Source organism: Palaemon carinicauda, chromosome 17, assembly GCF_036898095.1.
Source record: "Palaemon carinicauda isolate YSFRI2023 chromosome 17, ASM3689809v2, whole genome shotgun sequence".
Classification (NCBI taxonomy): Eukaryota; Metazoa; Arthropoda; class Malacostraca; order Decapoda; family Palaemonidae; genus Palaemon; species Palaemon carinicauda.
In genome coordinates this window covers 58003156-58026961 of record NC_090741.1, presented here as the reverse complement: position 1 = coordinate 58026961, position 23806 = coordinate 58003156, and the positions used below count along the sequence as shown (strand labels likewise).

Genomic DNA, 23806 nt, shown 5'->3' with positions numbered 1-23806 from the left:
CCAGCGCTCAACTGCTCGTCGACGATCTCCTGCTCGCCAAGACTCTCCTGCTCGCCAAGACTCTCCTGCTCGCCAAGACTCTCCTGCTCGCCGACGCTCACCTGCTCGTCGGCTCTCTCCTGATGTTCGCCCCCCTCGCCAGCGCTCTCCTGCTCATCAGCTCTCTTCCGAGCGTCAGCGCTCATTTGAGGACCCTCGCCCTGCGGTCTCTGACCACCCTTTAGTTCCTGCTGAACTCCCTGCTCACCATCTGCCGGGTCCTGTGGCTACGCAACATCGTGCTGCGCGTGTGTCAGAAACACATGTTCGCCAACGCGCCAGCGATCTTCCCGTTCCTGCTCGTGAACGCGCCGCACCACCTGTCCTCTCACAGGACACGCGTCGACCTTCTGCTCGCCAGCGATCACCTACGTGCCCGCGATTACCTCCTGGCCAGCGTTCACCTGCTTGCCAGCGCGCACAGGCGATCTTAGTATCGCCTATTCAACAGCGACAACTAGCGCGCCGACGTTCGCCAACGCTCCTGAAAGAACATGCTTCGCCAGCTTCTAGCTCGCCATCGCGCGATCGCCCGCCTGCACATGCTGCTCGCCATCGCTCACCATTGCACGATCGCCCTCCTGCGCATGCTGCTTGCCATCGCACAACCCTGCACGATCGCCCGCTTACGCATGCTGCTCCTCATCGCACAACCCTGAACGATCGCCCTCCTGCGGATGCTGATCACCATCGCACCCCATCACTCGATCATTCACCTGCGCATGCTGCTCGCCATCGCTTGCCCCTGCACGATCGCCCGCTTACGCATGCTGCTCCTCATCGCACAACCCTGAACGATCGCCCTCCTGCGGATGCTGATCACCATCGCACCCCATCACGCGATCATTCACCTGCGCATGCTGCTCGCCATCGCTTACCATTACGCGGTCATTCACCTGCGCATGCTGCTCACCATCGCACACCAGTGGGTCGACATACCACATCGCGCCATCGCCAACTTGAGCGACTGCACTCACCAGCTCGTCATCGATCGCCTGTGGATCTACATCGCCAGCGATCTTCCTCACCTACGCGGCAGCACGATCCCTCGCCGTCGCGCCAACGCTTGCGTTCGTCGCCTCGGATACGTGTTCATTTACCTGCCCACCCTCGCGCCCGCGCGATCGCTCGCCTGCACGCCCGCGCGACCACTCGCCTGCGCGCCCGCGCTCCCAGGCGACCATTCGCCTTCGCGCGACCATTCGCCCTCGCGCGACCATCGTTCGCGGCGAATTCCACAGCCGGTGGTAGCAGCAGGGACGCGTGCTCCTAGACGGCACTCGGGATCACCTCCATCCAAGCACAGGTTGGTAGTGCAGGACAAAGACAGGTCAGTACAGCATTCTTCCCCACCTTCTTTTCAGGCAGGTACCGTCGTGTCCACTCCAAAGGATCGCCCGATCCCTTTCCCTTTAGCGAGGATTTCGGACTCTATGTCCTTGGAGCAGCAGTCTTGGTTTGGTCCGCTGGCACGGGCGTTAGTGAGGGTTATGAAACCAGCACTCGCCGTCCAGGGTAACAAACCAGCGGCTGTCTCTCCTACGCTGAAGAGAAATAGAGGAGTGGACTTCGTGGTGACTTCCCCCAGGGCGAAGTTGGTTCCCAAGAGGTCGGTCTCGAAGGTCCCTTCTGCACGAGTGTACTCTCCTTCTCCCGTGGACGAGGCCTTTCCGTCCTCAGGTGAGTCCAGTGGGGCGGTAGTCTTCTCCTCGGCACCAGGGGGGGAGACTTCGCTTCAGGCAGGAGAATCGTCTCGTGAGGAAAGGGCCCCTCGAACCTCGTTGTTGGGATCCTGTATTCCTCCCAGGAGGGAACCCAAGGATTCCAAGACCGTCCCTAAATCCTCTGCAAGGATGCGTCAGGAACCCACGACTACCCAGGGGAATGTCCACGTATCACCCCAGGAAGAGATTCCTGGGGCAGGAGACTTAGCTGCCAGCCCGCAGGGAGGAGAACAGCAAGAGTCCGAACATGCCTTCTGGCAGGTTCTAAGCCTGATAAGGCAACTTAACAGACTTACGGATCCAGTCATCGCCCCCCGTGAAGGCAAAGACACGATTCTGGATGAAGTGTTTGACGTTCGGAAGGCCCTTAAGACCAGTGCAGCTCTGCCCTGGTCTCGGGGGCTGAAGAGTGCCAGGGCTAGGGCCAACGCTCAGCTCGCACTTCTTGCCTCCTCCAGTCGTTCCACTGCCGGGAACAAGCTCATCCCTCCTCCTCGCCTTCAGCAGAGGAGGTATTTCGAGATCCTGGGTGAGCACAACCTCGCTCTTCCTCTCCATCACTCTGTGGAGGAGCTGGCGAAGGGAGTTCCCCTTGAGAAACTCTCTGCCCGGCAGGTGTCGTTCTCGGCGGCAGAGATCCTTAACCACGAGAAGGTCGCTAAGTGTGCCATGCAGGCCACTTCGTGGCTGGACTTCTGGCTAGGATCTCTGGGCATCCTATTGCGATCGGAGGACTTGTCCAAGGAGACCAATAGGAAGGCCCTAGAGACCTTCTTGCTCTCGGGCACCCGCTCCATCGAGTTTTTGGCGCACCAGGTTACCACCCTGTGGGCCAATTCGGTGTTGAAGCGTCGCGATGCTGTGTCTGAGAGATTCCATCTGAAGGTCCCCGCCGTAGATGTGTGTAGGCTCCGACATGCTTCCCTTCTGGGGGAGAGCCTGTTTGAGCCTCAAGACTTGGAGCGAACGGCTGAGAGGTGGAGGAAATCCAGCACGGACTCCCTCCTCCACAGGGCCCTTACAACTCGGCCCTATAAGCCTCCAGCCCCGCCACAACAGCAGCAACAGCCTCGTAAGGCTCCCAAACAGGCACCGGCAGCTAAGAAAGTGGTGTCTAAGCCCCAGCCCTTTCCAGCCAAGGTCAAGAGAGGCGGTAAGTCCTCCAGGGGAGGCAAGACTCCTAGGGGTGGCGGCCGCGGCTGCAAGCCCTAGGGGTAGCAGTCTCCCTGCGTGTCCACCTGTGGGGGGATGCCTTCAGCGTTGCGTCAGCAGGTGGCAGCAACACGGGGCCGATGCTTGGACGGTCTCAGTGATCGGCCAAGGTTATCGCGTCCCGTTCACGTCATCTCAACCTCCCCTGACAGCGAATCCAGTGTCGTTGAGCTCCTATGCCTTGGGATCGCCAAAGGGGCTGGCCCTTCAGGCCGAAGTCGAGGCCATGTTCGAGAAGGGTGCTCTCCAGGAGGTCGTCGACGGCTCCCCAGGCTTCTTCAGTCGACTCTTTCTTGTAAAGAAGGCTACTGGAGGCTGGAGACCCGTCATCGATCTCTCAGCTCTGAACAGGTTTGTCAAACAAACCCGGTTCAGCATGGTTCAGCATGGAGACAGCAGACACGGTCAGACTTGCGGTGAGACCACAAGACTTCATGTGTACACTGGATCTAAAGCAGGGAGGCACTTTTTCGCAACAGCTATCCCATCTTGCAGTAGAGACTCTGAGGTGGACCGAAACCCACTCGATAACACTATCAGCTCGCTTCATTCTTGGCAAGAGGAATGTGCTCGCCGACAGTCTGAGCAGGGCTTCGCAGATAGTGAGTACCGAGTGGTCTTTGGATCCTCAGATAGCCAACAGAGTCCTGACTTTGTGGGGTTCCCCGACGGTGGATTTGTTCGCGACAGCCTTGAACTTCAAGCTGCCCCTGTACTACTCACCAGTCCCGGACCCCAAGGCACTCTGGCAAGATGCTTTCCAGCAACGGTGGGACAACATCGACGTGTACGCCTTCCCACCATTCTGTCTAATGAGAATGGTGCTCAACAGGACCAGACTATCGGTCAACTGTTCCATGACTCTAGTAGCTCCGCTATGGCATCACGCGGAATGGTTTCCGGACCTTCTGCAACTCCTGACGGAACTCCCAAGGGAGCTTCCTCCACGACACGAGCTTCTCAGACAACCCCACTCCGGTGTCCCTCACAGGGCCGTAGCTTCGCTTCGGCTTCACGCCTGGAGACTATCCAGCGTCTCCTCGCGGAGAGAGGCTTTTCGCAACAGGTTGCGGAGAGAATGTCTCGGCACCTGCGAAGGTCCTCTGAGGGAGTCTACCAAGCGAAGTGGAGAGTCTTTTGTGGTTGGTGTCGTGGAAGGGGTATCTCTCCACTCGATGCCACTATTCCAGCAATAGCGGACTTCCTCGTGTATCTGCGAGAAGAAATGCGTCTTTCTGTCTCGGCAGTGAAAGGCTATCGCTCAGCCTTAAGCTTGGCCTTCAGATTGAAGGGCGTGGATATATCTTCATCGCTAGAACTCTCTTTACTCATACGTAGCTATGAGCTTACCTGCCCCCAGTCGGAAGTGAGACCCCCTCCTTGGAACGTGGTTCGAGTCCTCAGGTCTCTCAAGAGACCTCCCTTCGAGCCATTATGCCAGGCCTCCGATCGCCATCTGTCTTGGAAGACGGCTTTCCTACTCGCCTTGGCCTCGGCCAAGCGAGTTAGTGAACTTCATGGTCTCTCGTACGACATCGCCCATTCAAGGGGATGGGGGGAGGTAACGTTCAGGTTCATCCCTGAGTTTGTGGCCAAGACTCAGAATCCTAGAGTGCCGGATCCTCGGTTCGACTCTTTCAGGATCGCGAGTCTCCGTTCTGTAACAAACGACCCAGACCAGCTGCTACTATGCCCAGTGAAGTGTCTGAGGTACTACTTGAAGAGAACGGCTGCAGTCCGTCCTCATGTGTGAGCTTTGTTTGTGAGCACAGGCAGGACAAAGAGGAGGGTCACCAGGAACACCATCTCAGCTTGGATTCGAAGGGTTATCCACCATGCCCTGAATCCTGACCCTCCTCCGTCACGTCGCCCTCGGGCCCACGATGTCAGGGGTATTACTACATCCCTGGCCTTCAAGAGAAACTTCTCTGTGACGCAGATACTTCAAGCTGGGGTCTGGAAGCATCAAACGACCTTCACAGCCCACTACCTGCAAGACATGACCCACAGGAGCCTCGATACGTTTTCTATCGGCCCTGTGGTGGCTGCACAACAGCTGGTCTAACCTCAGGTTCCTTTTTGGACAAGTAGCAGTAGGTTGAGGGCGTTGTTACCCGGTCTTAGTCTGCGTGAATGAAAGAGTATGTCTGACCCTTACTTCTTTCTTCATTCTCCCCTCTCTTGGGGAAGCAGCATCCTGGTCCTCGCATAGCTGACCTCGACCTCTGCAGGTAACCCATGCTTCTTTGTGCTCCTAGTATTGAGCTTAATACTGTTGCGTTTCCCATACCCTGACGAGGTGGTATGGTGAACGTCCTATCCTAGAATTCCTATCTGAAGGTCTCAAGGTCAACTTCATAGGACGAGTCACACTCTCCTCCTCACACTGCTTATGTAGGCCACTCGTTCCTAGCGATGCTAGGAACCTGTGAGGTACAGGCGCTCCCTCTCTCTAGTGCTGCTCACTGAGGGATCGAGCCCCCGGCAAGCCGAAGTCAGTAAGGCTGGGGACTTTCCACCCTTCCTAAGGGGTAAGTCACCCTTTGTAAATAGCGTGGTTTGTATTTCGGTTACGGAACAAATGACAAATTCGAAGATAATTTGTATTTTTCTTAACCATACAAACCTTAACTATTTACACATATGTGCCCGCCATCCCTGACCCCCAAGTCAAGTCCTACCTCTAAGTGAAGTGAAGCAAGTCACCGGTGTGTGGAGGGGGGAGGGGTAGCAAGCTACCCTTCCCCACCCCCCGCTAACTAGCGCGGGGGTAATTAACCCTCGTTAAAAACTATTGGCTCGTCATTTCAGCTGCGCTAAAAGTAAACCCTTTGTAAATAGCTAAGGTTTGTATGGTAAGGAAAAATACAAATTATCTTCAAATTTGTCATTTTTTGCGTCCCCATATACCCCCCCTGGGAAGGTGAGATTGGGTAAAGTCTATGGGTGATTCTAAGATTCGTACACTTTTGAGAATTCTTACCTAGATGAGTTACAGTGCTAGTATCACACAATCACACAGATTGCTCAGGCTGCTATACCGTGCCGTGCACGTAAATTAACGAGGTGTTAGGGTTTCTCCTTCATACATGCAGAGCACGTAGGGGAAAACCCTGTGTCAAAAACCAGTAGGTTCAGACTTCCACCCACCTAACGGTTGAGTCATCCCTAATGAAGATCGGAAGGGTTTGTATTTTGTGTCAGAACAAATGAGAAAATTGAAAATAATTTGTATTTTTCCTAACATTATAAACATTGAGCTCTTTATACACATTTGGCCTGTCAGCACCTATCCCCCTAAATGTCCTGCCTGCAGTCAAAAGTGATGAGACATCACTAGTGTGTGTGGGAACGGGGTAGCATAGCGATGAGGTAGTTACCTCTAGCTAAAAGATTTTGGGTAGTCCTCCAGCTTCACCAAAGGTATATCCCTAATAAAGACCTCAAGGTTTGTATTGTTAGAAAAAATAGAAATTATTTTTAAATTTTTCATTTTTGTCATAGACCGCAACATGTACAGTCATACTGTTGCATCCTATCCAAGCCTTTTTAATCTTTGTTCCTATGCAAATACAAACCATCGCCTTTTACTTATAGGTAATGGGTAACAGCAAAGGCTGGAATACAACAGTTAAAACTTTAACGAGATATAAACAACCAACAGGTAATTACCCTTTTGGATTTCAGCTAAAAGGTATTCTTTTCTTTCAGGGTCTTCCTTGGAATCTAAGAAATCTCAGCCAGCTCCTCCTTCCTCCAGGACTCTCCCCTTGGAGTCTTCCATAGTGATCTCCTCAGGAGGGCATTCGGGACCCAGCCATTTCTCTTAGCTCCTCATCTGGGAGATTTATCGACTGTTCCTTCTTTTCAGAGAGCTGATGCCCTTTGACTTCTGTAGCCTTCCTGGGAAGAGAAACATCATCCGAAAGCAGACGATTTTGGTGTTTCTCCCCCCTCGTCAGTCCTCCTCTGTTGCAGCTGACACCTCTCTTTGAGGCATGCCCTTTCAGAGTCTCTTCCCCACCAGAAGTCTCCTATGGTTGCCCCCTCGTCCGCCTTCAAGGGCATCATGGACAAAACCCCACAGCTCATCGGATCCTGCTTTCTGAGAGAAGCGTTGTCGTTTGCTTGATCTCTCCTCTTTAGAGGGAGATCCTGGCTTCTCCCAGTCAGTGTATACTCTTTAATCAGATCATCGAGTTTTGGACCTTCGCCTTCAAAGTCTTCTGATACCAGACCTTCCAGTCCCACTGACAATTCTTCAGACCTTGGACCCCTTCAAATCGATATTCCTCCTCACTCTTCACCCATGGGCTTTTTACCTTAGGGGATCGTCTTTCCTTGAAGAGAATCGTAGCTTCCTCCTCTTGTGAGTCTGCTTTATCTCTTCACCTAGTAGGCCTTCAGTCAAGCGCCATGCCGTTTTACTTCACTCCTCACACAATTCATCCCCAGAGAGGTCACCGTTGTGCCATGAGGATTGCAGAATACCTTGTAGCAGCCGGCCCAGACACTCCCCGTCACAGTACAGCCGTTCTTTGCCTTCTCTCTCCGTACGCTCCTCCCCTTTACAATCCAGGCATTTGTCTCCTGCGCATTACCGGCATTCTCCTTCATCTCCTTGCAGATGGCCATCAGGACGATCCTCGCCCTCACAATAGAAACATTCATCTTCATCATGCTCCAACCTCATCTCCCCAGTTCGTTCCAGACATGCTTCTTCCAGGGCTTTGCGCTCCCCTTCGTTGCGCTACAAGTTTTCCGTGCCTTCTCGCGCTGTTTGAGCCTCGCCTTTGTGTACTAGGCGCTATTTGCATCCCGCTTACTCCTTCCCATTACGAAATGATTAGGGATCTCTATTGGCTTCGAGTTTAACCTCCACCGCCCCATCAAGACTGGCTTTTTGACCCCCCCCGGGTCCCCTCAATTCAGGGAGTGTTTATTATTGTGGATTAGAAGTGACTCTTCCCTACCTCGCCATGATCAAGCTAATCCAGTTGGAAGTTAGTCTTCCTCTCTGAAACATAGTGAAAGTTCTACGCTCCATGAAAGGAACTCCTTACGAACCGATGAGTCAAGTATCAGATCAAGAATTTACTCTTAAAGAGGGTTTTCCTTCTTATTCTTACCTCTGCCAGTGGGACCAGCGAATTGCATGGTCTATCCTACGATGTTGCCCATTCAAGTGGTTGGGGAAAGTAACACTCGGCTTCATCCCAGAGTTTATTTCTAAGACTAAGAATCTGGCTGTATTGTACTCTAGGTTTGGGATCTTCCAGATTTTGAGCCTGCAGAATGTAACTGATGATCTTGATCAGCTGTTACTGTCATGTGAGGCCCTATCTCAAGAGCACATCAGGAGCTTGACCACAAATCAGGTGTTTGTGGGTACGGGCATGGTTAAGAGGAGAGTCACAAATAACACGATCTCATGAATTCAGCAGATTATTGACCGGACCTTAAACTCACACTCTTCTTTACAGAGTAGAAAACCCAGAGTTCATTTTGCCTGGGGCGGATGTTACCCGGGACTATATTAGTCTGGAATGATTGGAAGAGTGACTGGCCTCATCTTCCCCTCTCTTGGGGCACAGCATCTGGTGGACTCTGCAAACTGGCCTACCTCCGACTGCAGGTGAGAACCATTTTTACTTATGTGATCTAAAATATTTTATATATTTTATTATATCACCAGTCTCCCTGTTAGTGGGAGTTGGACAATGTCTAGGTTTAAGTATGGAGGTGTGAAATATCACTCCTTACTCTTACTTGGTCAAATCACAGTGTGGGCTTTCCGCTTACTTATATTTTAAAGGTTTAAAGGCTGCTCATAAATGTTAGAGGCAAGGGACAGTGATATTGTTGTAGCAAGCAGGACATAGCCGTAGAGACTGACCATATATACGATCAGCACCCAAGCCTTCTCTCCACCCAAGGTAGGACTAGGGATGGCTGAACAATGACTGCTGATGACTCAGCTGGTAGACTTACAGGCTCCCCCAAACCCCCCATTCTTAGCTCACAAGAATGGTTTGGTTGCAGACACTTAAGGAACTAACGAGTTTCATCGGGAACTCTAGTCTGGCAATCACCAGGCAGGGACATTTACAGTAGGCCACCACAATCACCATGATTGCCCAGGCCATCAGAATGCAGCATTGTTAGGCTGAGAGTTTCACGAGGTGTCAAGGTAATCCTCTCACTCTCTACCAACCTCAAATTTGTACCCCACTTCAAGATTCCAGCCAGTCGGAGTTTATACTTTCACCCATATAAGGGTGAGTCTCCATAGTAAAGAATGATTGATTGATTGATATGAGTTTTCTGGCATCCTGACATCGAAGGTCATTGACGCCGATGTAAAGAATGAAAGATTTGTATTTGGGTTGGAATAAAAGACAGAGTTTGAAGTACAGTAATTTGTATTTTTCCTAACTATACAAACTTGAGTTCTTTACTCATACTTGTTCTGCCATCACCTATCACCCAGGAAGTCTTCTCCTCAATAAAAAAATGAGGGATCTCACGGGGTGAGTGTGTGAGCGCGGTGGCCAGTCTACCCCCAGCTAACTAGCGGAGAATTCTTGACAGTGCAAAAGTTTATGGCTAGCTCCCAGCTATTCTGAAAATATATATTCATGGTAAAGAACTGAGGTTTGTATAGTTAGGAAAAATACAATTGTTCCGTAACCGAAATACAAACCACGCTATTTACATTGGGTTTACCTTTTAGCGTAGCTGAAATGACGAGCCAATAGTTTTTAACGAGGGTTAATTACCCCCGCGCTAGTTAGCGCGGGTAGGGGAAGGGATAGCTTGCTAACCCCCCCCCCCCCCACACACACACACACACCGGTGATTTGCTTCACTTCACTTTTGGCTCTGGCAATGAACAGACGTGTCTGTCCATCGTCCTCGTTTACAGCCTTTAATCTTTTTTCTGCTTTTTCTTTCAGTTGTGTGTGTGTGTTAGAAGTTGACCACCTTTATTATTACTATGCGTACGTGCCCTGGAATTGCCGGCCGCCCTTGTGGTACTTTTATGTCAGCCATGGACACGGATCCTCACACCCTTTGCCCGCAGTGTTGAGGCCGACGGTGTGATCAGGAAAATAAGTGTAGTGAGTGCAGGGAGTGGTCTGCCTCCCAGTGGGAGAGGTTTGGCCGCCGGCGTAAGAAGAAGTCCAAGAGAGACCGTTCTTCTTCCGGGGTTGCCTTGAAGGAGGAAGGTTCTCGGGACTCTTCTTTCGCCGCCCAAACCTCCTCCGAAGCTCCCCCTCGTTCGGCCCCTAAGTGGTGTCCACTCCGTAGGATCGCCCGATCCCTTTCCCTCCAGCGAGGATTTCGGACTCTGTGTGCGTGGAGTAACAGACTTGGTTTGGTCCTCTGATGCGGGCGTTAGTGAGGGTTATGAAGCCAGCACTCGCCGATCAGGGGAACAAACCAACGGCTGCCTCACCTCCGCTGAAGAGAGAGGAGTGGACTTCATGGTGACTTCCCCCAGGGAGAAGTTGGTTCCTAAGAGGTCTGTCGGGAAGGCCCCATCCCCTTCGCAGGCGTTTTCTCCTTCTCCCATGGACGAGGCTTTTCCGTCCTCAGGTGAGTCCAGTGAGGCGATAGTCTTCCCCTCGGCACCAAGGGGGGAGCCTTCTCTTCATGGAGGAGAATCGTCTCGCGCGAAAGGGGCTCTCCGAACCTCTCTGTTGGGATCCTGTATCCCTCCCAGGAGGGAATCCAAGGACTCAAGACCATCCCAAAATCGTCTTCAAGGATTCGCCAGGAACCCGCTGCTCCCTGGGAGAACGTCCACGCTTCACCCCAGGAAGAGATTCCGGGGACGGGAGACTTAGCTGCCAGCCCGCAAGGAGGAGACCAGCAGGAATCTGAACATGCCTTCTGGCAGGTCCTGAGCCTGATGAGGCAACTCAATGGGTTCATGGACCCCGTGATCGCCCCCTGAGAAGGCAAGGACACGGTCCTGGACCAAGTGTTCGATGTTCAGAAGGCCTCTAAGACCAGTGTGGCTCTGCCCTGGTCTCGGGGATTGAAGAGTGCCAGAGCCAGGGCCAATGCTCAGCTCGCGATTCTTGCCTCCTCCAGTCGTTCCTCTGCCGGGAACAAACTCATCCCACCTCCTCGTCTCCAGCAGAGGAGGTATTTTGAGATCTTGGGTGAGTCTAATCTCGCTCCTCCTCTCCATCACTCCGTGGAAGAGCTGGCTAAGGGAGTTCCCCTTGAGAAGCTCTCTGTCCGGCAGGTGTCATTCTCGGCGTCGGAGATCCTGAGCCATGAGAAAGTCGCGAAGTGTGCCATGCAGGCCACTTCGTGGCTGGATATATGGCTAGGAACTCTGGGCATCCTGTTGCGCTCCGAGGACTTGTCTAAGGAGACCAATAGGAAGGCCCTGGAGACCTTCTTACTCTCGGGCACCCGCTCCATCGAGTTCCTGGCGCACCAGGTCACCACCCTGTGGGCCAACTTGGTGTTGAAGCGGCCCGATGCGGTGACCGAGAGGTTCCACCCGAAGGTCCCCGCCGTGGATGTCTGTATGCTCAGACATGCTTCCCTCCTTGGGGAGAATCTGTTGGAGCCACAGGATATGGAGCGAATGGCTGAGAGGTGGAGGAAATCTAGCACGGACTCCGTCCTCCATAGGGCCCTTACAGCTCGGCCCTATAAGCCTCCAGCTCCGCAGCAACAGCAGCAGCAGCCTCATAAGGCACCGAAGCAGGCACCGGCAGTTAAGAAAGTGGTGTCTAAGCCCCAGCCCTTTCCAGCCAAGGTCAAGAGGGGCGGTAAGTCCTCCAGGGTAGGCAAGATTCCTAGAGGGAGTGGCCGCAGCTGCAAACCCTATGAGTGGCAGTCCCCATGCGTGTCCACCTGTGGGGGGATGCCTTCAACGTTGCGTGCACAGGTGGCAGCAACACAGGGCCGATGCTTGGACGGTTTCGGTGATCGGCCAAGGCTATCGCGTCCGGTTCATAACATCTCAACCTCCCCTGACAGCGAATCCAGTGTCGTTGAGCTCCTATGCCACGGGATCGGCAAAGGGGCTGGCCCGTCGGGCGGAAGTCGGAACCATGCTCAAGAAGGGTGCTCTCCAGGAGGTCGTCGACGGCTCCCCAGGCTTCTTCAGTTGACTCTTTCTTGTAAAGAAGGCGTCTGGAGGCTGGAGACCTGTCATCGACCTCTCGGCTCTGAACGGGTTTGTCAAGCAAACTTGGTTCAGCATGGAGACAGCGGACACGGTCAGACTTGCGGTGAGACCTCTAGACTTCATGTGTACACTGGATCTAAAGGACGCGTACTTCCAGATCCCAATCCATCCGTCTTCCAGGAAGTACTTGAGATTCTGCCTAGACGACAAGATCTACCAGTTCAAGGTGCTGTGTTTTGGTATCTCCACAGCTCCTCAGGTGTTCACCAGTGTTCACCCTGATTTCATCTTGGGCGCACAGGAACGGCATTCGTCTCCTTCGCTATCTGGACGAATGGCTGATCCTAGCAGACTCGGAGTCGACCCTTCTTCGGCACCGAGACAGGCTTCTAGGTATTTGCCAGGATCTGGGGATCGTGGTAAACCTCGAGAAGTCCTCTCTGCAGCCGTCCCAACGACTGGTTTATCTAGGTATGCTGATAGACACCAACCTCCACAAAGCCTTTCCATCAGATGACAGGATAGCAAGGCTGAGGAGGGTGGCGGAACCCTTCCTCAGGCGAGAAGAGCTTCCCGCCCAATCGTGGTTGCGTCTCTTAGGTCACCTGTCCTCCCTGGCTCGTCTGGTTCCCAACGGCCGCCTCAGGATGAGATCCCTACAGTGGCGGCTCAAGTCTCGGTGGAATCAAGGATCCGATTCTCCGGACGTTCTGGTCCCGATGGGATCTATGGAACGGACGGGTGCGGTGGTGGCTGGTCGACGAGAACCTGCGAAAGGGTGTGAGTCTTCTCGTCCTCCCCCGGAATTGACACTGTTTTCGGACGCTTCAAAAGAAGGGGGGGGGGGCGCACGTTCTGAACCAGAGGACCTCAGGCCTTTGGTCAGAATCAGAAAAGTGCCTGCACATCAACCTGCTAGAGTTGAAGGCCGTCTTTCTGGCTCTTCAACAGTTCCAACGGACCCTGGCGGGTCATTCCGTGGTGGTGATGAGCGACTACACCACGGTAGTGGCCTATATCAACAAGCAGGGAGGCACTTTTTCGCAGCAGCTATCCCATCTTGCAGTAGAGATTCTGAGGTGGACCGAAGTCCACTCGATAACACTATCAGCTCCCTTCATTCTTGGCAAGAGGAATGTGCTCGCCGACAGTCTGAGCAGGGCCTCGCAGATAGTGAGTACCGAGTGGTCTTTGGATCCTCAGATAGCCAACAAAGTCCTGACTTTGTGGGGTTCCCCGACCGTGGACCTGTTCGCGACAGCGTTGAATTTCAAGCGGCCTCTATACTGCTCCCCAGTCCCGGACCCCAAGGCTCTCTGGCAAGATGCTTTCCAGCACCGGTGGGACAACATCGACGTGTACGCCTTTCCACCGTTCTGTCTGATGAGAAGGGTGCCTAACAGGACCAGACTATCGGTCAACTATTCGATGACTCTGGTAGCTCCGCTATGGCATCACGCGGAATGGTTCCCGGACCTTATGCAGCTCCTGACGGAGCTTCCGAGGGAACTTCCTCCACGGCACGAGCTTCTCAGACAACCCCACTCCAACGTCCCTCACAAGGCCGTGGCCTCGCTTCGGCTTCACGCCTCGAGACTGTCCAGCGTCTCCTCACAGAGAGAGGCTTTTCGCAACAAGTTGTGGAGAGAATGTCTCAACACCTGCGAAAGTCCTCTGAGGGAGTCTACCAGGCGAAGTGGGGAGTCTTTTGTGGTTGGTGTCGTGGGAGGGGTATCTCTCCACTTGATGCCACTATTCCAGCAATAGCGGACTTCCTCGTATATCTGCGGGAGAAAATGCGCCTTTCTGTCTCGGCAGTGAAAGGCTATCGCTCAGCCTTAAGCTTGGCTTCAGGCTGAAAGGAGTGGACATTTCTTCCTCGCTAGAACTCTCTGTACTCATACGTAGCTATGAGCTTACCTGCCCCCAGTCGGAAGTGAGACATCCTCCTTGGAACGTGGTTCGAGTCCTCAGGGCTCTTAAGAGACCTCCCTTCGAACCATTATGCCAGGCCTCCGATCGCCACCTGTCTTGGAAGACGGCTTTCCTGCTCGCTTTGGCTTCGGCCAAGCGGGTTAGCGAACTTCATGGTCTCGCGTACGATATCGCCCATTCAAGGGGATGGGGGGAGGTAACGTTCAAGTTCGTCCCTGAGTTTGTGGCCAAGACTCAGAATCCTGGAGTGCCGGATCCTCGGTTCGACTCTTTCAGGATCGCGAGTCTCCGCTCTGTAACAAGCGACCCAGACCAGCTGCTACTATGTCCAGTGAGGTGTCTGAGGTACTACGTACTTGAAGAGAACGGCTGCAGTCTTTCCTCAAGTGCGAGCATTGTTTGTGAGCACAGGCAGGATGAAGAGGAGGGTCACCAGGAACACCATCTCAGCTTGGATTCGAAGGGTTATCCACCACGCCTTGAATCCAGACCCTCCTCCGTCACGTTGCCATAGGGCACACGATGTCAGGGGTGTTGCTACGTCCCTGGCCTTCAAGAGAAACTTCTTTGTGACGAGGTGCTTCAAGCTGGGGTCTGGAAGCGTCAGACGACCTTCACAGCCCACTACCTGCAGGACGTGACCCTCAGGAGCCTAGATACGTTTTCTATCGGCCTTGTGGTGGCTGCACAACAGCTGGTCTAACCTCAGGCTCCTTTATGGACAAGTAGCAGTAGGTTGATGGTGTTGTTACCCGGTTTTAGTCTGCGTGAATGAAAGAGTATGTCTGACCCTTACTTCTCTCTTCATTCTCCCCTCTCTTGGGGAGCAGCATCCTGGTCCTCGCATAGCTGACCTCGACCTCTGCAGGTAACCCATACTTCCTTGTGCTCCTAGTATTAAGCTTATTACTGTTGCGTCCCCCATACCCTGACGAGGTGGTATTGGGAACGTCCTATAATAGATTCCTATCTAAAGGTCTCAAGGTCAACTTCATAGGACGAGTCACACTTTCCTCCACACACAACTTATGTAGGCCACTCGTTCCTAGTGCAGCAAGGAACTGGTGAGGTGCAGGGGCTCCTTCTCTCAAGTGCTACTCACTGAGGGATGGAGCCCCCGGGCAAGCCGAAGTCAGTAAGGCTGGGGACTTTCCACCCTTCCTAAGGGGTAAGTCACCCAATGTAAATAGCGTGGTTTGTATTTCGGTTACGGAACAAATGACAAATTCGAAGTTAATTTGTATTTTTCCTAACCATACAAACCTTAGCTATTTACACATATTTGCCCGCCAGCCGTGGCCCCCAAGTAAAGTCCTACCTCTAAGTGAAGTGAAGCAAATCACCGGTGTGTGGGGGGGGAGGGGTAGCAAGCTTTCCCTTCCCCTACCCCTGCTAACTAGCGCGGGGGTAATTAACCCTCGTTAAAAACTATTGGCTCGTCATTTCAGCTACGCTAAAAGGTAAACCCAATGTAAATAGCTAAGGTTTGTATGGTAAGGAAAAATACAAATTAACTCCGAATTTGTCATATTACTTCCAAATTTATCATGTTTAATACAAGGTGGACTTATAGTGTGAAAGCTAATAGATGAATGAATGACATTTTTTATGCAATGGAAACATCAGTTTCAAGTCTTTTGCTCAAACAGTAAGCAACAATATTCGTTGGCTATGAAATTCTCAGAAGAAATTCAGTGCAACCTTGGAATGGAAATTGAAGATAAGGATTTGTATTGTGTAAGAATAGTATAACTGCACAAACAATAAACAATTATAAATTGTTTCTACTTTATTAATGGTGAATGTGAAGAGAGGTATATACAGTAGAGGAAGCAACAAACTGATATTTATATTTTCTTTCCAGTTACCTATGGACCTGACCACACTAACTGAAATGGAGCGTAGAAAATGGGTAGAGGCAAGGAAACCAAAGGCTAAGGTAAGAACTTGAAGGAAGTATTTATGAACATTTATAATGAATTTATTACTATTCAAAGACTTTGCTAACTTACATATTTTACAATGTTTTCCTTTTCCATTGTTTACTTTGATTATTTAAGATTACACTTTATGATTCTTACCATGTACAGTATTTGAGAAGACTTTGTGTTAGTTTTAACCCCAATAAATGATTTTCTCAACACACCATATATCAAAGAATGCTGGCAGAAAACTTGGTATTGTTCGTTGGAATTTTTAAACCTAGAGTTATTGGTACTCTATTAATGGTACAAACATCATCTCTTTTGCTCTACCATTATTGAAAAAGTTTGGGTAGCTGTACCCATAAGACAGTATTTCTTGGCAGATTACCATCTGGATGCTGAAATAAAGTATAGAAGATCTAGAAAACTCTTTCTCTAAGGATAGGGTAGACAATCTGTGTGTGGTAACCTGAAACACATGGGCTTTTGGGTGCATCTTATGCAAAAGGTTTCCAGAGAAGATGGGTTTTGATAAGAGACCATAAATCTGTAAACCACCTCTATTCTCATGTTGAGTGAGGTGGCAAACATGTCTAGATTTGGTTCTCCCCACCAACTCCGTCTCCAGACATACTAATTGACGTAGAGACTACTTATTTGAAAGTACTTGTCTCTTTAGGCTCAACTGATTGGCTAGGATGTTCATCTTTCCTGAGATGAATTGAGGCAACAGGTGTATCCCCTTAGTTCTGTCCTTGACAACAGTACATCTGTTATGCGGAATAATGACTACGACCCAATGACTCCCTGCTTTTGCATGTGAGCTAGTGCCATTGCGTTATCTGTAAAAACTGCATTGTACTTCTCCATCACCAGTGGTTTCTGAGATTGAAGGACCATGAATACTGCTATTAGTTCCTTGCAGGTTAAGTGAAATGGTTTTTTCTCTATCCCTGAAATGGTTGTTGCTAATTCCATGCAGAACTTCCATCATCCAAAGCATTCTTATCATCATATCTTATCGCGCCAACATTGTATCCACTGATTACATTTGTAGAGGTCCAAAATCTTATGAAGGCACCATATTGTCATACACTGCTATACCAGTACTTTGTCATGACTGACTAAACCTGTGTGAAGGTATTTTTGTTAATGTGGTCCATTTAACACTCAAAACTTCAAATCCGTATTAATTCTAGAAAGCACTTTAAATTATTATAATTATTAATCTCCTGTGATGTTCATAGTACTTCTTCCTCGAAGCTGGCTAAATGCCAACGTTTACCTTAAAGCTGAAAATTTTCCTGCGTTCTTTCCTTGTACTAGATTCACTCCTCTAGTAAAATGTTGAGTAAATCTGGCAGTTGATGGCAATTATCTTAGCATGGGTGCGCCTTAGTTCCTTTGTCTTCTTAATTCTCTCGTTGCTTTAGCATGTTTCAGACTTGTTTACCTGCACCCCAGATTATGTTTTTTGTGATTTTAGGTTATTTGATACAGATCAGTAAGGGATGTTTCTTTTTGGAGTCACTTTGAATGATTGGGAGTTGTTAAAGAGATGTATTGCTGGGTGATCGTGATCCTCATTATCACCTGTAGTTAGCTGGATTGTTATTTGAATATTCGTTGTGAAAAGTATGTTTAGATAGAAACTTACCAAATTAAAGAGTTCCAAACGTAAAAGGGAGCTAGTGTTTAGTGCAGGGAAAAATCCAGAGAAGACTAGGCTAGTTGATTACAGTGGGGATTTTGATGATTATGCTGCTCGAGCTATTAAGAAGCTTTTTGGATTAGTAGTGAGCTTCACAAGCTCTGTATTACTTTTGCTTTGTTTTTCAAACCTAAAAAGACTAGGGGGTCTTCAGGCAAAGGCAGTGATTCTAGCTTAACCTGTCCTGTTCCAAACCGAAGGCTAACACCAAGCGGTATAATGTGCTAGTCAGTAAGGCTCCTGATGGTACATACTTGATACTGTACTCGAGGATCTAGGATTAGACTTATCTTATTCAAGTATTATTATGTATGTATTCTGATAATTTACTATTGAGAAACGGTTTATTGGAATCGTAGTGTAGTGTTACAATATCTAAAGTTTTCTCATTTTGAGCCGTTTAAAAATTACACAATTCTCATGCTTTCCCTTTTAGTTTTAGTAACAGCTAAGTCCATTGGTGAATTGCAAACTCTTTCCTATAATGTAGGTTCTGGAGATGAGATGAGTTTATCTCTTTTTATATCAGCATTTCAAGCTCAAAATTATTTTAAGACAAAAGGTTTACCTCATTTTTTTCACATTCCCTTTTTGGAGAAGAAAATTGGAAATAAGTCAGAGAATAAATTTTTTTGACCTGCAATAGATGTTGAATTTTATTTAAACGAGACTGAAAACTTTAGGGAAAAGGTTTCTAATTGCGGTAGTTTTGTGGGATTAGGATTTTGGGGCGTCCTCTTTCCAAAAATGGTGTCGTTTCTTGTTAAGGGTTCGGGGACAGTTTTGCGTCTACCATTACTAATTTCTGTGGGAATCTTTCTAGGAAAAGATTTTTAGTGGAACATCAGTGACATTCCAAGGTGATTTTTGCAAAACATTATTTTAAAGAAACCTGTTTTTCATATAAAAATTACTATGCATTGAGTGCTGGGGTAGCTACAAGGGACGTTTTGTAAATAAGAATTTACTGTTAATTGATTTGTTTAAGTTTGCTTCTAAGTTATAGTATTAGTTTTCTCAATGAGAACATTTATGGTTTTGGGTAATATGATAAGTGTATAGTTTTTAAAAGTTTGATAGTGGGGATACATTTGGAACCCAATCTGAAACCACAATTTTCAATATTAATCTTACCCGATGATCATGTAGCTGCAACTCTGTTGCCCGACAGAAAAAACCTAAGGTCGGGATACGCCAGCGATCGCTATACAGGTGGGGGTGTACAACAACAGCGCCATCTGTCGAGTAGGTACTCAGGTACTTCTTGTCAACAAGAACCAATTTTTCCTCTGTCGTGCCACCGGCAAGACCTACTTGGATACGCTGTTGTTTCTGGAGTTGATTTCACGCTTTTTGGTGATGTATTCTCTCTAGATATTAGCTTTCGCTGTACAGGAGTTATTATCATTAACTTATCAAGCTTTTTGATTAGTTTTGGATTAATTGTTGACGACTTTGATAGAATTTGGATTCCCCCCTTGGCTAATTCAAGATGTCTGACCATTCTCAAGTCCCTAAGTACAGGCAGTGTAGCGCTAGGGACTGTTCTAGGCGTCTTCCGAAGGCCTCTATAGATCCTCACACCGTTTGTTCCAATTGTAGGGGTAAATCCTGTCAATTGGAAGATCGATGTGAGGAATGCGCTGGGCTTTCGGAATTCGATTTTAATGAATTCCTTAAGAATGCACGTAGGCTAGAGAAGGATAGGATCAGGAGGAGTTCGTCTCGCTCTTTTGATTTTTCCTCTCCCCATGCCCCTCAACCTATTCCTTCCCCTGTAGTGGTGACTCCCGACCCTGCTACTAGTGCTCAACCCTCGATGGCGGACATGATGCGTGCCATTCAGGCTCTTGGTGACAGAGTGGAGTCATTAGCTAATGACCGGAATCAACTTTTGGCCGATGTCAAAGAGTTGAAAGAGAAAAGTGCAGTGGGAAGTGTAGTGAGTGCAAGTGCGGTGAAAAGTGTCAGTGTCAGTGTTACGCATGAGGGTGCATCTGTTCGTGCCAGTCGTCCTCCCAGTCCGGGACCTCTTGCAAGCTCCCAAGCCCAGGGGAGAAGCAATGTCAAAGGACCAAAGGGTTCGACAGGCCTTGATCAGCGTACGGATGTACCCTCAGTGGTTGCGGACGTATCTTGCAGAGATCGTCCCATCCACAAACAGACGAGTGAGCCCATTCATTCCTCGTCTGTGGAAGAAGTTTCTAGGAAGAAACGTTGGACCAAGGTCTCACGACCTCTCAAGCGCAAGGTCCCTTCCGAGCGAGTCCAACGGCCCAGGTGTAGCCACTGGGTCAGTTCGGACTCGCCGCAGTCTTCCGAAGACTGCACACCTCCCAAGAGAGGTAGAGTGGTTCCGCAGCAGGCAATCACTCCGTCTGTTGCCGCACCAACCACGGTAGACCCTAAGTGGTCTATGCTGCAGACTATGCAGTCTCAGCTTGCTTCCTTCATGCAGGAGTATCATGCTGAGAAGGTTGACACTGCACCTGTTAACCTACAACCTGCCACGGTTGTGCGCTCAGCAGATACTGCGGCTGCCTGCTCCCACACTCCGCCTGTGAGAGCTCCACCACCGATGCGCAGTCGACCCTGCCAGACGCATGTTGACGTTAGCCGACATGCGGCACCCTCCGTTGACATGCGTGAGCTACCGCATCAGCAGTGGGAAGGTACTGTCAAGCTGCCGTGTTTTGACGCAATGCGGCAGTCTCCGCAACCCACGGCAGTCCCTCCCACGCACCAGCACTCCGCTTTTGTTGTTGCCAGCTCTCAGACTGACCAGCAGCGGCATGATGTTGGATCCAGTGCAGCTACGCATGCACCCGTGTTGCCGGATTCAGCCGTTCAGCTTTCTTCTCCACCTTTGCCGCTTCCTCCTCAGCATTCGGATGAAGGAGTATCTGATGACGACGAAGCTGCGCATTTGGACGATCCGCACTCCGACATAGAACCCAAGTCTACGCCTCCCTCCTTAGACTTTAGGAAAGTCCTTGCCCTGTTTAGGGAGTTGTATCCGGACCAGTTTGTGTCTGCAACCCCGCGCTCACCTCCCTCTGAGTTCGCTTTAGGCATGCAGTCAGCAGCTCCTGCCTTTACGAAACTCGTACTCGCGTGCTCATCCAAGAGAGCTTTAAGGGTACTGGGAGAGTGGTTGCAGTCCAAGAAGCAACTTGGGAAGACAGCCTTCATCTTTCCACCTACCAAGCTTGCTTCCAAATCTAGCGTCTGGTATGCCACGGGAGAAGAACCCGGCTTGGGAGTTCCTGCCTCTGCCCAGGGCGACTTCTCAAGTCTGGTTGACTCTCCCCGCAGGCTGGCTATGAGACGCTCCAAGATTTGCTGGACCTTTTCGGACATGGACCATCTGTTGAAGGGAGTTTTTCGTGCTTTTGAGATCTTCAACTTCCTGGACTGGTGTTTGGGAGCGTTAAGCAGAAAGACCTCCCCTTCGGATAAGGACTCTGCCATGCTTATCATGTCATGCATGGACAAAGCCATTCGGGATGGGTCTGGCGAGCTTGCGGCTTCGTACGTGTCCGGAGTGCTTAAGAAGCGAGATCACCTTTGCTCCTTCTTGTCTGCGGGGATCACACCATGCCAGAAGTCGGAGTTGATGTTTGCTCCGCTTTCCAAGTGTCTCTTTCCGGAAGAGCTGATCAAGGGGATTGCTGCCTCGTTGATCCAGAAGGATACCCATGACCTGGTGGCGTCTTCCGCATGTAAAGTCACAGCTTTACCTTCCGTGCCTAGACCTAGGATGGACACACCAGCGTCTAGGTTCATCCCGGCCTTTCGTGGCAGAACCTCCAGCAGAGGAGGTACCCGTGCCGACAGTCAACGTGGCAAAAAGAAGAAGGGTTCCAAGTCCTCAAAAGGCAGAATCTGACTGCCTACCTCTCCAGACAGCAGTGGGAGCCAGGCTCAAGAACTACTGGCAGGCTTGGGAGAACAGAGGTGCAGACGCTCAGTCTGTGAAGTTGCTAAGAGAGGGGTACAGGATTCCGTTCTTGCGCAATCCCCCTCTAGCAACTACTCCCATCAACCTCTCTCCCAACTACAAAGAGGAGGACAAGAGGCTAGCTTTACAGCAAGAGGTGTCTCTCTTGCTACAAAAGGGAGCGGTAGTCATAGTCCGGGACCATCAATCCCCGGGCTTCTACAACCGTCTCTTCTTAGTAGCGAAGAAGACAGGAGGGTGGAGACCGGTGCTGGACGTCAGTGCTCTCAATGCTTTTGTCACCAAGCAGACGTTCACCATGGAGACGACGAAGTCAGTGCTAGCATCGGTCAGGAAGGAAGACTGGATGGTCTCGTTGGACCTAAAAGACGCGTACTTTCACGTCCCCGTCCATCCAGACTCCCAACCTTTCCTAAGGTTCGTATTTGGAAAGGTCGTTTACCAGTTCCAAGCCCTGTGCTTTGGCCTAAGCACGGCACCTCTAGTGTTTACCAAACTGATGAGGAATATTGCCAAATTCCTGCATTTGGCAGACATCAGAGCCTCCCTCTATTTGGACGACTGGCTTTTAAGAGCTCCGTCAAGTCGTCGCTGTCTGGAGAATCTCAAATGGACTATGGATCTGACCAAGGAATTGGGTCTCCTGGTCAATATAGAGAAGTCCCAACTCGTCCCATCCCAAACTATTGTCTATCTAGGTATGGAGATTCCGAGTCGAGCTTTTCGGGCTTTTCCGTCGGCCCCCAGAATCAGTCAAGCCCAAGAATGCATCCAGAGCATGCTGAGAAGGAACCGATGTTCAGTCAGGCAGTGGATGAGTCTAACAGGGACGCTTTCATCGCTGGCCCAGTTCATCGCGTTAGGGAGACTCCACCGCCGCCCCCTTCAGTATCATCTAGCTGCTCACTGGAGAAAGGACATGACGCTAGAAGCGGTCTCAGTTCCTATATCCGAAGAGATGAAGTCTGCGCTGACGTGGTGGAAGAACAGCATTCTTCTCAAGGAAGGTCTACCATTGGCTGTTCAGACCCCCGACCACCTTCTCTTCTCGGACGCATCGGACACGGGCTGGGGTGCGACACTGGACGGACGGGAATGCTCGGGCACGTGGAATCCGGATCAAAGAACACTTCACATCAACTGCAAGGAGCTATTAGCAGTTCATCTGGCCTTGAGAAGCTTCAAGTCCCTCCTTCTAGGCAAGGTGGTGGAGGTGAACTCCGACAACACTACAGCCTTGGCGTACATCTCCAAGCAAGGAGGGACTCATTCGAGGAAGTTGTTCGAGATCGCAAGGGACCTCCTCACCTGGTCAAGAGATCGAAAGATATCGCTGGTAACGAGGTTCATTCAAGGCGACATGAATGTCATGGCAGACCGCCTCAGCCGGAAGGGTCAGGTCATCCCCACAGAGTGGACCCTTCACAAGAATGTTTGCAGCAGACTATGGGCCCTGTGGGGTCAGCCCACCATAGATCTGTTCGCTACCTCGATGACCAAGAGGCTCCCAAATTATTGCTCACCGATTCCGGACCCAGCAGCAGTTCACGTAGATGCCTTTCTTCTGGATTGGTCCCATCTAGACCTGTATGCATTCCCTCCGTTCAAGATTGTCAACAAGATACTGCAGAAGTTCGCCTCTCACGAAGGGACACGGTTGACTTTGGTTGCTCCCCTCTGGCCCGCGAGAGAATGGTTCACCGAGGTACTGCAATGGCTAGTGGACGTTCCCAGGACTCTTCCTCTAAGAGTGGACCTTCTGCGTCAGCCGCACGTAAAGAAGGTACACCCAAGCCTCCACGCTCTTCGTCTGACTGCCTTCAGACTATCGAAAGACTCTCAAGAGCTAGAGGCTTTTCGAAGGAGGCAGCCAGAGCGATTGCCAGAGCAAGGAGGACATCCACTATCAAGGTCTACCAGTCAAAATGGGAAGTCTTCCGAAGCTGGTGCAAGGCGAATTCAGTTTCCTCAACCAGTACCTCTGTAACGCAGATAGCTGACTTCCTTTTACATCTAAGGAATGTAAGATCCCTATCAGCTCCTACGATCAAAGGTTACAGAAGCATGTTGGCAGCAGTCTTCCGCCACAGAGGCTTAGATCTTTCCACCAACAAAGATCTACAGGACCTCCTTAAGTCTTTT

The 23806-nt window shown here is 50.4% G+C and overlaps 1 protein-coding gene across 2 annotated transcripts in view; it reads left to right on the top strand.

Moving 5' to 3' along the window:
• Positions 1-23806, top strand: part of mRpL55 (mitochondrial ribosomal protein L55) — a 51686-nt gene that overhangs the window by 7390 nt on the left and 20490 nt on the right. For both annotated transcript variants that reach the window (XM_068391072.1, XM_068391071.1), the window contains exon 3: positions 15932-16006. In XM_068391072.1, the coding sequence (XP_068247173.1) occupies positions 15932-16006 (75 nt within the window). The remainder of the gene's footprint in view (positions 1-15931; positions 16007-23806) is intronic.